Source organism: Heptranchias perlo, chromosome 32 (assembly GCF_035084215.1).
Source record: "Heptranchias perlo isolate sHepPer1 chromosome 32, sHepPer1.hap1, whole genome shotgun sequence".
Lineage (NCBI taxonomy): Eukaryota > Metazoa > Chordata > Chondrichthyes > Hexanchiformes > Hexanchidae > Heptranchias > Heptranchias perlo.
The window spans coordinates 1,452,259-1,466,192 of record NC_090356.1 but is presented as its reverse complement, the minus strand read 5'-3'; the positions used below and the strand labels follow the sequence as shown (position 1 = coordinate 1,466,192).

The 13,934-nt window shown below is 51.2% G+C and overlaps 2 protein-coding genes across 3 annotated transcripts in view; both read right to left on the bottom strand.

Moving 5' to 3' along the window:
* LOC137300907 (tumor necrosis factor receptor superfamily member 25-like) overlaps window positions 1-4,255 on the bottom strand; it is a 62,931-nt gene extending 58,676 nt beyond the window's left edge. Inside the window, exon 1 of one of the 2 annotated variants that reach the window (XM_067970167.1) lies at window positions 4,019-4,255. In XM_067970167.1, coding sequence (XP_067826268.1) covers window positions 4,019-4,078 — 60 coding nt within the window. In that variant the 5' untranslated portion in view covers window positions 4,079-4,255. The remainder of the gene's footprint in view (window positions 1-4,018) is intronic. The other variant, XM_067970168.1, reaches the window with a different exon arrangement.
* Window positions 4,256-10,507: 6,252 nt separating this feature from the next.
* LOC137300779 (pleckstrin homology domain-containing family G member 5-like) overlaps window positions 10,508-13,934 on the bottom strand; it is a 97,158-nt gene continuing 93,731 nt past the window's right edge. The window contains exon 17 of the mRNA XM_067970040.1: window positions 10,508-10,596. Within this exon, the coding sequence (XP_067826141.1) occupies window positions 10,587-10,596 (10 nt within the window). The 3' untranslated portion in view covers window positions 10,508-10,586. The remainder of the gene's footprint in view (window positions 10,597-13,934) is intronic.

The window sequence follows — 13,934 nt, the reverse complement described above, 5'->3', positions numbered from 1 at the left end:
GCACAACTGGGCAATTTCCCTAAGTATAGAGATGTAAAGCTGGTTATTCTGAGGTTATCTTAATGACCATCGGCTGAAGGATCAGCTCTGGCACATTGCAACACAAAGCTCGGTGGGAAAGTGAGCTGTGAGGAGAACACAAAGAGTCTGCAAAGGGATATAGACAGGTTAAGTGAGTGGGCAAGAAGGTGGCAGATGGAGTATAATGTGGGGAAATGTGAGGTTATTCACTTTGGTAGGAAGAATAGAAAAACAGAATATTTTTTAAATGGTGAGAAACTGTTCAGGGAGACTTAGGTGTCCTGGTACAAGAAACACAAAACGTTATCATGCAGGTACAGCAAGCAATTAGGAAGGAAAATGGCATGTTGTCCTTTATTGCAAGGGGGTTGGAGTACAAGAGTAAGGAGGTCTTACTACAATTGTACAGGGCTTTAGTGAGACCTCACCTGGAGCACTGTGTACAGTTCTGGTCTCCTTATCTAAGGAAGGATATACTTGCCTTAGAGGCGGTGCAATGAAGATTCACTAGATTGATTCCTGGGATGTGAGGATTGTCCTATGAGGAAAGATTGAGTAGAATGGGCCTATACTCTCTGGAGTTTAAAAGAATGAGAGGTGATCTCATTGAAACATATAAGATTCAGAGGGGGCTTGACAGGGTAAATGCTGAGAGGCTGTTTCCCCTGGCTGGAGAGTCTAGAACTAGGGGCATAGTCTCAGAATAAGGGGTCGGCCATTTAGACTGAGACGTGGAGGAATTTCTTCACTCAGAGAGTTGTGAATCTTTGGAATTCTCTCCCCCAGAGGGCTGTGGATGCTGAGTCATTGAATATATTCAAGGCTGAGATCGATAGATTTTTGGACTCTGGGGGAATCAAGGGATATGGGGATCGGGCGGGAAAGTGGAGTTGAGGTCGAAGATCAGCGATGATCTGATTGAATGGTGGAGCAGGCTCAAGGGGCCTTATGACCTACTCCTGCTCCTATTTCTTATGTTCTTATGTTCTTATTCATGCAGGGAGTGATGTCCGTGGGAACAGGAGACTGCTCAAATCACCCATCCCTTTATCAAAGGCATTCACTTCAAAATCGCACCAGTCCGCCCTCGCCCTCTTCCTCACCCTCAACGTGACCCTCACCCCTTGTCCCTCACCCTCGCCCTCACCGCAACCCTCACCCTCACCCCTTGACCTTCACCTCGGTCCTCGCCCTCACCCCGTGCTGTACCTGCCCTCGGAGTGTTTGATGGGACAGTGGGTTCCTGAACTATTTTTTATCTCTCAACTTCAATAAAATATTTACCACAAAATGTAAAAGGGAAAAAACCCAACTTCTCGGTGAGAATGGATCGATGCAGCGTGTGAATGTTTGATGTTTGGGTTGTATCTCTCCACGGTGCAATGTTTAATTGGTCACCTCACAGTTACAGTGCGAGCAGAAACCAGTTATTTAAATACTGACTCACAACTCCCCGAGAATGTGAGGAAACTGTTACACAACCAACTCTCTGTCTTTATAAAGACGCTCGTCTAAAGCAGCAGCTTTTTCCACCTCCTCAGGAGATGGGATCCTGCAACACACACTGCCTCCTCACACGGCTTCCTCTGACACACACCAGGTCTTTATGTCTAATTGTCTCTTGACCTCATTGAGACTGCCATCTTCACTCTCCTTCCCTGGAAACTTATCCCACAACTCCATTAACCCTTGGGGTGAAAAAGTTCCCTCTCCCCTCTTACTCCTGACCTCCTCCTTTGACCCTTCACCCCAGTGTGCTATTTGCCTCAATCAGTTTTGCCAATTCCCTTCATAATTTTGAAATCTTCAATACTGATGTGTGAGATTCAGTCCGAGAGAGAGAGAGAGAGACGATCAGATCACTGGGGAAAGGTGCAGAGTGTTCTCCAACTCTCTCTACAAGACCCTGGTTTGGGTCCCATTCCCTCTGGAACTCCTGTTTGTTCTTGAGAGCAGTTTCCCTGCAGTGTCCGGTTTTCTTGCAGGTTGATCAGGATTTATAGAGGAAGGTTTTGAATTTCTTGTAAATGAGATAATTTGACAGTCTGAGGGCAGGTCTTGTGAACATAAACAATCGTCCGTGAGCTGGACACTCAAACCGTCTGAATGGTGAAAAACTCTGGTCAGGAAAGGATTGAGCATTGGGTGGATTGCAGATCACTGACTGGTGCCTTGTGTAGAACGGGAGGGTTCATGAATTGTGGGATCCTAGAATGTCAGGAACTATTCAACCGTCCGGCACTCCGGGCTCAGAGCATCGGTCAATGGGAGCTCAGAATAAACGGGTGGGTCAGGTCCGTGAGAGGGGACAGTGTACATGGACTCACACTTCCACCCGCCTCAGCTCACACTTCCACCCGCCTCAGCTCACACTTCCACCCGCCTCAGCTCACACTTCCACCCGCCTCAGCTCACACCTTCTTCTCACAAATTTCTGTTTGTTTAATCGGGACTTTCTTAGTTTCAGAAAAACAAATATTTTCCATTCCCCATGTTTCAAATTTCAAACCTAACAAGCAAAAGATGATGTGATTATAAACCAGGCAGTTTATAAAGCAGAGGGCCAACAGACAGGGCCCTAACCCCACACCCAGACCCCCCCGAGACAGGGCCCTAACCCCACACCCAGAGCCCCCCCGAGACAGGGCCCTAACCCCACACCCAGACCCCCCCCGAGACAGGGCCCTAACCCCACACCCAGACCCCCCCGAGACAGGGCCCTAACCCCACACCCAGAGCCCCCCCGAGACAGGGCCCTAACCCCACACCCAGACCCCCCCAAGACAGGGCCCTAACCCCACACCCAGACCCCCCCGAGACAGGGCCCTAACCCCACACCCAGACCCCCCCGAGACAGGGCCCTAACCCCACACCCAGAGCCCCCCCGAGACAGGGCCCTAACCCCACACCCAGACCCCCCCGAGACAGGGCCCTAACCCCACACCCAGAGCCCCCCCGAGACAGGGCCCTAACCCCACACCCAGACCCCCCCGAGACAGGGCCCTAACCCCACACCCAGAGCCCCCCCGAGACAGGGCCCTAACCCCACACCCAGACCCCCCCGTAGGCTGGGCCCTAACCCCACACCCAGACCCCCCCGAGACAGGGCCCTAACCCCACACCCAGACCCCCCCCTGAGACAGGGCCCTAACCCCACACCCAGACCCCCCCGAGACAGGGCCCTAACCCCACACCCAGAGCCCCCCAAGACAGGGCCCTAACCCCACACCCAGAGCCCCCCGAGACAGGGCCCTAACCCCACACCCAGACCCCCCCGAGACAGGGCCCTAACCCCAGACCCAGACCCCCCCGAGACAGGGCCCTAACCCCAGACCCAGACCCCCCCGAGACAGGGCCCTAACCCCACACCCAGACCCCCCCGAGACAGGGCCCTAACCCCACACCCAGACCCCCCCGAGACAGGGCCCTAACCCCACACCCAGACTGCTTGGAGACGAACAGCCCCGTGCAGCCCAGTAACCCATACCCTCGCTCCACACCCGCCCAGCTCGGGACACTGCTCCTTTTTGAAGGAGTTACTTGGTTCTGTCACTCCTTTTGCCAGGTGTCTGTTTACTGGAGAATTCTGCTCTCTTGAGATTTGAAACCCGTGTTCTCCAGTTCTGTGTCCACATTGACTTCATCCCCACCTCAGCATTAAAATATCCCGATCATATTTCACCCCCCATCGGAAAAAGGAAATATTGAAGGAGATGGGAAGGCGACAGGTTCCAGGGGCAGGCACAGCTTCCCCTCAATATAAACCCTGTCAAAGTGAATCACTGCAGAATTTGTACAAATCCATGGAGGTAACAGTAACAGACGAGGGTGATAACCCCCCTCCCCCCGGCCTGAATTAACGGGGGGGCTACACTTCATAACAACTGGTTCAACAAATTAAAAATTAAACCAAATGAAAAAATTTTTTTTTTCCAGTTTTACATATAAACCGATGACTCCAGTCCCTGCTCTCGGGATTCAGGCCCCAGTAACTCACCCCAATCCTGATCCACACCCAACTCTGCCTCCCGGTCCCGGTCCCGGTCCTGGTCCTCATGGTGCCGAGTTCTTGCGCCGGCCTTGGACTGATTCTCAGAGTTTAGGTGAATCTGGCCCACACACTTCCCTAAACAACACTTCACTGAATCGATTCGAGAAGCGAGAGTCAAACGATTATGAGAAACAGGCAGTGAGTGCAGGGGAGGAAACAGGAACAGGCAAACCACAGGCAGAGACACAGAGAGACTGTGACAGATAGAGAGACAGGCAGACTGAGTGAGGGAGAGTCAGGGACAGAGAGAGAGAGAAAAACACTGAAAGACAGGAATAGAGAGAGAGAGTGAGACAGAAAAGGACAGATAGAGTGACAAGAGAGAGTATGACGGAGTGAGTGAGAGAGAGAATAATAGAGTGACAGACAGGACCGAGATATACACAGACACAGAGAAGTGTGGAGAGAGACAGGGTGACAAGGAGAGGTAGAGAAACTGAGAGAGTGATTGGGAGAAACAAGGAAAGAGATGGAGAGAAATGGACAGATTGTGACAGAGACAGGGAGAAAGTTACATTGAAACTACAGCACAGAAACAGGCCATTCGGCCCAACAGGTCTATGCCGGTGTTTATGCTCCACACGAGCCTCCTCCCTCCCTACCTCATCTCACCCTATCAGCATTTCCTTCCACTCCTTTCTCCCTCATGTGTTTATCTAGTTTCCCCTTAAATGTATCTACACTATTCGCCTCAACTACTCCTTGTTTTGTTTTTTTTATTCGTTCATGGGATGTGGGCGTCGCTGGCGAGGCCGGCATTTATTGCCCATCCCTAATTGCCCTTGAGAAGGTGGTGGTGAGCCGCCTTCTTGAACCGCTGCAGTCCGTGTGGTGAAGGTTCTCCCACAGTGCTGTTAGGAAGGGAGTTCCAGGATTTTGACCCAGCGACAATGAAGGAACGGCGATATATTTCCAAGTCGGGATGGTGTGTGACTTGGAGGGGAACGTGCAGGTGGTGTTGTTCCCATGTACCTGCTGCTCTTGTCCTTCTAGGTGGTAGAGGTCACGGGTTTGGGAGGTGCTGTCGAAGAAGCCTTGGCGAGTTGCTGCAGTGCATCCTGTGGATGGTGCACACTGCAGCCACTGTGCGCCGGTGGTGGAGGGAGTGAATGTTTAGGGTGGTGGATGGGGTGCCAATCAAGCGGGCTGCTTTGTCCTGGATGGTGTCGAGCTTCTTGAGTGTTGTTGGAGCTGCACTCATCCAGGCAAGTGGAGAGTATTCCATCACACTCCTGACTCGTGCCTTGTAGATGGTGGAAAGGCTTTGGGGAGTCAGGAGGTGAGTCACTCGCCGCAGAATACCCAGCCTCTGACCTGCTCTCGTAGCCACAGTATTTATATGGCTGGTCCAGTTAAGTTTCTGGTCAATGGTGACCCCCAGGATGTTGATGGTGGGGGATTCGGCGATGGTAATGCCATTGAATGTCAAGGGGAGGTGGTTAGACGCTCTCTTGTTGGAGATGGTCATTGCCTGGCACTTGTCTGGCACGAATGTTACTTGTCACTTATGAGCCCAAGCCTGGATGTTGTCCAGGTCTTGCTGCATGCGGGCTCGGACTGCTTCATTATTTGAGGGGTTGCGAATGGAACTGAACACTGTGCAGTCATCAGCGAACATCCCCATTTCCGACCTTATGATGGAGGGAAGGTCATTGATGAAGCAGCTGAAGATGGTTGGGCCCAGGACACTGCCTTGAGGAACTCCTGCAGCAATGTCCTGGGGCTGAGATGATTGGCCTCCAACAACCACTACCATCTTCCTTTGTGCTCGGTATGACTCCAGCCACTGGAGAGTTTTCCCCCTGATTCCCATTGACTTCAATTTTACTAGGGCTCCTTGGTGCCACACTCGGTCAAATGCTGCCTTGATGTCAAGGGCAGTCACTCTCACCTCACTTCTGGAATTCAGCTCTTTTGTCCATGTTTGGACCAGGGCTGTAATGAGGTCTGGAGCCGAGTGGTCCTGGCGGATCCCAAACTGAGCATCGGTGAGCAGGTTATTGGTGAGTAAGTGCCGCTTGATAGCACTGTCGACGACACCTTCCATCACTTTGCTGATGATTGAGAGTAGACTGATGGGGCGGTAATTGGCCGGATTGGATTTGTCCTGCTTTTTGTGGACAGGACATACCTGGGCAATTTTCCACATTGTCGGGTAGATGCCAGTGTTGTAGCTGTACTGGAACAGCTTGGCTAGAGGCGCAGCTAGTTCTGGAGCACAAGTCTTCAGCACTACAGCTGGGATATTGTCGGGGCCCATAGCCTTTGCTGTATCCAGTGCACTCAGCCGTTTCTTGATGTCACGTGGAGTGAATCGAATTGGTCGAAGACTGGCTTCCGTGATGGTGGGGATATCGGGAGGAGGCCGAGATGGATCATCCACTCGGCACTTCTGGCTGAAGATGGTTGCAAATGCTTCAGCCTTATCTTTTGCATTCACGTGCTGGACTCCACCATCATTGAGGATGGGGATGTTTGCAGAGCCTCCTCCTCCCGTTAGTTGTTTAATTGTCCACCACCATTCACGACTGGATGTGGCAGGACTGCAGAGCTTTGATCTGATCCGTTGGTTGTGGAATCGCTTAGCTCTGTCTATAGCATGTTGCTTCCGCTGTTTAGCATGCATGTAGTCCTGAGTTGTAGCTTCACCAGGTTGGCACCTCATTTTTAGGTACGCCTGGTGCTGCTCGTGGCATGCTCTTCTACACTCCTCATTGAACCAGGGTTGATCCCCTGGCTTGTTGGTAATGGTAGAGTGAGGAATATGCCGGGCCATGAGGTTACAGATTGTGCTGGAATACAATTCTGCTGCTGCTGATGGCCCACAGCGCCTCATGGATGCCCAGTTTTGAGCTGCTAGATCTGTTCTGAATCTATCCCATTTAGCACGGTGGTAGTGCCACACAACACGTTGGATGGTGTCCTCAGTGTGAAGACGGGACTTCATCTCCACGAGGACTGTGTGGTGGTCACTCCTACCAATACTGTCATGGACAGATGCATTTGCGACAGGTAGATTGGTGAGGACGAGGTCAAGTAAGTTTTTCCCTCGTGTTGGTTCGCTCACCACCTGCCGCAGGCCCAGTCTCGCAGCTATGTCCTTCAGGACTCGGCCAGCTCGGTCAGTAGTGGTGCTACCGAGCCACTCTTGGTGATGGACATTGAAGTCCCCCACCCAGAATACATTTTGTGCCCTTGCTACCCTCAGTGCTTCCTCCAAGTGGTGCTCAACATGGAGGAGGACTGATTCATCAGCTGAGGGAGGACGGTAGGTGGTAATCAGCAGGAGGTTTCCTTGCCCCTGTTTGACCTGATGCCATGAGGTCCAGAGTCAATGTTGAGGACTCCCAGGGCCACTCCCTCCTGACTGTATATCACTGTACCGCCACCTCTGGTGGGTCTGTCCTGCCGGTGGGTCAGGACATACCCAGGGATGGTGATAGAAGAGTCTGGGATGTTGGCTGAAAGGTATGATTCTGTGAGTATGGCTATGTCAGGCTGTTGCTTGACTAGTCTGTGGGACAGCTCTCCCAATTTTGGCACAAGTCCCCAGATGTTAGTGAGGAGGACCTTGCAGGGTCGACTGGGCTTGGTGTTTTGCCGTTGTCGTGTCCGGTGCCCAGTGGTCCGATGCCGGGTGGTCCGTCCGGTTTTATTCTTATTATGACTTTTCGTAGCGAGATTTTTACAACTGAGTGTCTTGCTGGGCCATTTCAGAGGGCAATTAAGAATCAACCACATTGCTGTGGGTCTGGAGTCACATATAGGCCAGACTGGGTAAGGACGGCAGGCTTCCTTCCCTAAAGGACATTAGTGAACCAGATGGGTTTTTACGACAATCCGGTCGTTCCATGGCCATCATTACTGATACTGGTATTTTAATTCCAGATTTTATTTAATTAATTGAATTTTTAATTAATTGATTGAATTTAAATTCGCCAGCTGCCATGGCGGGATTTGAACTCATGACTCTGGATTTTAGTCCAGTAACATAACCACTATGCTACCGTACCCGGTAGCGAGTTCCACATTTTAACTGCTCTCTGGGTAAAGAAGTTTCTCCTGAATTCCCTATTGGATTTATTAGTGATTATCTTATATTTATGACCCCTAGTTCTGGTCTCCCCCACAAGTGGAAACATTTTCTCTATGTCTGTCCTATCAAACCCTTTCATAATCTTGAAGACCTCGATCAGGTCACCTCTCAGTCTTCTCTTTTCTAGAGAAAAGAGCTCCAGTCTTTTAAATCTTTCCTGATAAGTATATCCTCTCAATTCTGGTATCATCCTCGTAAATCTTTTTTGCACCTTCTCCAGTGCCTCTATATCCTTTTTATAATATGGAGACCAGAACTGTTCACAATACTCCAAATCTGGTCTGACCAAGGTTCTATACAAGTTTAACATAACTTCTCTGCTGTTCAATTCTGTCCCTCTAGGAATGAACCCGTGTTTGAATCGTTTTTTGTGGTCTTATTAACCTGCATCACTACTTTTAGTGATTTGTGAATCTGAGAGTGATAGAGGCAGTGGAAGAGATCGGGAGAGAAAGAGACTGAGCTGTGACAAGGAGAGAGTGACAGAGGCTCTGAGATACAGAGAGGGGGAGTGACCGAGTACAGAGGGGGTGATGATGATGATAAAAATGTCCAGCAACAGATTGAATAACACAAGACAGATTATAAAATTAACACAGAAGCTTAATAAATATGAAACTTTATACATTATTAAGGTAAGAACAGTATTACTGGTTTAAGGGAAGCAAACATCAGCTGCAGATCGAGAGAAGAGGAGCTCACAGTCTCCAAATCACAGAAAAATCATTGGCTGCTTTCACCACGTTCAGGAACAAAAAGATTTAGTGAGGAGGCTTTCACTCTCGGAGGGGCTCGGTCCAGAGGTGGAGATCTGAGTGGGGGGGGATTACAGAGTTTGAAATCTGCGAGGGGTGGGGGTCTTCTTGTGTGAGTCCAAACGGTGACGGGTGCAGGGCATGCGACCATGGGGATCAAACCTGTCTCTGCAACGCCACACAGACTTTAACAGGGGTCAGTGGACAGTGATCAGGAGCAGGAACCCTGGCTGATTTCCCCTCTCTCTAACCCAGGGGTCACTGGACAGTGATCAGGAGCAGGAACCCTGGCTGATTTCCCCTCTCTCTAACCCAGGGGTCACTGGACAGTGATCGGGAGCAGGAACCCTGGCTGATTTCCCCTCTCTCTAACCCAGGGGTCACTGGACAGTGATCGGGAGCAGGAACCCTGGCTGATTTCCCCTCTCTCTAACCCAGGGGTCACTGGACAGTGATCGGGAGCAGGAACCCTGGCTGATTTCCCCTCTCTCTAACCCAGGGGTCACTGGACAGTGATCAGGAGCAGGAACCCTGGCTGATTTCCCCTCTCTCTAACCCAGGGGTCACTGGACAGTGATCAGGAGCAGGAACCCTGGCTGATTTCCCCTCTCTCTAACCCAGGGGTCACTGGACAGTGATCAGGAGCAGGAACCCTGGCTGATTTCCCCTCTCTCTAACCCAGGGGTCACTGGACAGTGATCAGGAGCAGGAACCCTGGCTGATTTCCCCTCTCTCTAACCCAGGGGTCAGTGTAGCCCCACTTCCTGCCAGCCCCGCCGAGACCAGCTAACTGAGCACAGACTGAGAATGGAACCTGGTCTCCACAGAGAGTGTGGGGCCGTGATCCCCTGACCTGAGCAGCCTGGCCCTGCTGCAAAGTCCCCTCCTCCACTGATGGTCACAGTGGGGACACTTTCCCAGCTCTCCCCCAGCCCCCTCACCACTGGACAGATGGACAGACAAGCTCAGAGTCACTCCAGTCACAGACTGTTGGGGGTCAGTGTCAGGTGGCTGTCTGGAAGTAGGAGAGGGGTGGGGGGTAGGGGGAAGGGATACGAGGGGAGGGGGGAACGAAAGTGGAGGGGAGGGGTAGGGAGGATGAGTGGAGGGAGGGGGAGGGTATGGGTGGGGTAGGAGGTGGAAGGGGAGGTAGGGTGGGGGAGAGGTAGGGTGGGGGAGGGGAGGGGTGGGTGAGGGGAAGGGTGGGGGAGGGGAGGGGTGGGTGAGGGGAAGGGTGGGGGAGGGGTGGGAGGGGAGGGGGAGAGTGGGGGAGGGGAGGGAGGGGCTCATGTAATTCAAATGTTTAGTTCCTATTCCTGGCCACCCGGCACGGAACGGGAAGCTCTGGTCCCAGTGATTTCCCCGATCTGAATGGGGTCTAACACACACTTTGCTCTCGCCCACACTTCATTCTACAAATCATCGCTGGGTCCATGTGTAAATGTCCTGACTGCCCCCACTGATCACTCAGTCTGTAATGGGGTCGTTGAGCAGCCATTTCCCACACTGCAGCAACGTCACTCGCAGTGTTCCCGTCGGCTCGTGTGCTGCTCCCCTCCATGGATAGTGGTGCCGGGCACCTCAGGAGGTCAGAGTTCGAGTTCCAGGCCAGTCTGTCCATCGGAATTCCAGGTTCCGCTGCTCATCCCCAGGGAACGGCCGGCTACACCTCCCTGTTAATGGAGAGATGGATCGTTCAGAACAAGACAGAAAATCTTAGTGCCAAATACTTAAAAAGGGGGAATTTACAGGGCTCTGGGGAAAGAGCAGGGGAGTGGGATTAATTGGATAGCTCTTTCAAAGAGCCGGCACAGGCACGATGGGCCGAATGGCCTCCTTCTGTGCTGTATCACTCTATGATTCTATAACAGAAAGTGTTTCCATCACCACTAACAGCACAAGACAAGACCTGCAGGAGTGAGGGGGAGAGACATCTGGGTGATGGGTTTAGTGGTGGTTTATTGCTGGGTTTAGTGGTGGTTTATTGCTGGGTTTAGTGGTGGTTTATTGCTGGGTTTAGTGGTGGTTTATTGCTGGGTTTAGTGGTGGTTTATTGCTGGGTTTAGTGGTGGTTTATTGCTGGGTTTAGTGGTGGTTTATTGCTGGGTTTAGTGGTGGTTTATTGCTGGGTTTAGTGGTGGTTTACCCAGTCACACTGTCAGCTCTCTGGTGGTGATATCTTACGGTCTACATTAGGAACATGATTTGTAGACAGAGTAAATACTGAAATATTGATGATTATAAAATGCCAAATTCTGTTCTCTGGCACCTCACACAAGAGCTGTCGTTGTGTGTGAGCTCACACACAGTCAGTGTGGGCAGGCTGTTTGACTGTGAAGGCTCTTTGTCCTTCACATGTGTATACTTTCCAGCAGCAGTCCCTGGATATCAGTCAGAACTAATCACCCCTCGATGTGCCAGGGGCACTGAGGCCCACTTATCCCTCCGGCCCATCCCGGGGGAGGGGTCAGAGTACTGATTACAGCACAGACCGGGGCAGGGTCAGAGTACTGATTACAGCACAGACCGGGGGAGGTCAGAGTACTGATTACAGCACAGACCGGGGGAGGGGTCAGAGTACTGATTACAGCACAGACCGGGGGAAGGGGTCAGAGTACTGATTACAGCACAGACCGAGGGAGGGGTCAGAGTACTGATTACAGCACAGACCGGGGGAGGGGTCAGAGTACTGATTACAGCACAGACCGGGGCACAGGGTCAGAGTACTGATTACAGCACAGACCGGGGGAGGGGTCAGAGTACTGATTACAGCACAGACCGGGGGAGGGGTCAGAGTACTGATTACAGCACAGACCGAGGGAGGGGTCAGAGTACTGATTACAGCACAGACCGAGGGAGGGGTCAAAGTACTGATTACAGCACAGACCGAGGGAGGGGTCAGAGTACTGATTACAGCACAGACCGAGGGAGGGGTCAGAGTACTGATTACAGCACAGACCGAGGGAGGGGTCAGAGTACTGATTACAGCACAGACCGGGGGAGGGGTCAGAGTACTGATTACAGCACAGACCGAGGGAGGGGTCAGAGTACTGATTACAGCACAGACCGAGGGAGGGGTCAGAGTACTGATTACAGCACAGACCGGGGGAGGGGTCAGAGTACTGATTACAGCACAGACCGAGGGAGGGGTCAGAGTACTGATTACAGCACAGACCGGGGGAGGGTCAGAGTACTGATTACAGCACAGACCGGGGGAGGGGTCAGAGTACTGATTACAGCACAGACCGGGGGAGGGTCAGAGTACTGATTACAGAGAGGGAGATGCTGGAAGTCTTAACGCGCATCAAGGTAGATAAATCTCCGGGACCTGATGAAATGTATCCCAGGACATTATGGGAGGTTAGGGAGGAAATTGCGGGTCCCCTAGCAGAGATATTTGAATCATCCACCGCTACAGGTGAGGTGCCTGAAGATTGGAGGGTAGCAAATGTTGTGCCTTTGTTTAAGAAGGGCGGCAGGGAAAAGCCTGGGAAGTACAGACCGGTGAGCCTGACATCTGTAGTGGGTAAGTTGTTAGAGGTATTCTGAGGGACAGGTTCTACAGGCATTTGGAGAGGCAGGGACTAATTAGGAACAGTCAGCATGGTTTTGTGAGAGGAAAATCATGTCTCACGAATTTGATTGAGTTTTTTGAAGGGGTAACCAAGAAGATAGATGAGGGCTGTGCAGTAGACGTGGTCTCACGTGGACTTTAGCAAAGCCTTTGACAAGGTACCGCATGGTAGGTTGTTACATAAGGTTAAATCTCACGGGATCCAAGGTGAGGTAGCCAATTGGATACAAAATTGGATTGACGACAGAAGACAGAGGGTGGTTGTAGAGGGTTGTTTTTCAAACTGGAGGCCTGTGACCAGCGGTGTGCCTCAGGAATCGGTGCTGGGTCCGCTGTTATTTGTTATTTATATTAATGATTTGGATGAGAATTTAGGAGGCATGGTTAGTAAGTTTGCAGATGACACCAAGATTGGTGGCATTGTGGACAGTGAAGAAGGTTATCTAGGATTGCAACGGGATCTTGATAAATTGGGCCAGTGGGCCGATGAATGGCAGATGGAGTTTAATTTAGATAAATGTGAGGTGATGCATTTTGGTAGATCGAATCGGGCCAGGACCTACTCCGTTAATGGTAGGGCGTTGGGGAGAGTTATAGAACAAAGAGATCTAGGAGTACAGGTTCATAGCTCCTTGAAAGTGGAGTCACAGGTGGATAGGGTGGTGAAGAAGGCATTCAGCATGCTTGGTTTCATTGGTCAGAACATTGAATACAGGAGTTGGGATGTCTTGTTGAAGTTGTACAAGACATTAGTAAGGCCACACTTGGAATACTGTGTACAGTTCTGGTCACCCTATTATAGAAAGGATATTATTAAACTAGAAAGAGTGCAGAAAAGATTTACTAGGATGCTACCGGGACTTGATAGTTTGACTTATAGGGAGAGGTTGGATAGACTGGGACTTTTTTCCCTGGAGAGTAGGAGGTTTAGGGGTGATCTTATAGAAGTCTATAAAATAATGAGGGGCATAGATAAGGTCGATAGTCAAAATCTTTTCCCAAAGGTAGGGGAGTCTATAACGAGGGGACATAGATTTAAGGTGAGAGGGGAGAGATACAAAAGGGTCCAGAGGGGCAATTTTTTCACTCAAAGGGTGGTGAGTGTCTGGAACGAGCTGCCAGAGGCAGTAGTAGAGGCGGGTACAATTTTGTCTTTTAAAAAGCATTTGGACAGTTACATGGGTAAGATGGGTATAGAGGGATATGGGCCAAGTGCAGGCAATTGGGACTAGCTTAGTGGTATAAACTGGGCGACATGGACATGTTGGGCCGAAGGGCCTGTTTCCATGTTGTAACTTCTATGATTCTATGATTCTATCTCAGCACAGACCGGGGGAGGGGGTCGGGGGTCGGTGGACCTGGCTGGGAGGGTTAAGCTGATGCAGACAAAGAGTGGCCTCCTAGTCTGGGATTGGAGGACAGACAGTGTCTCTGGAA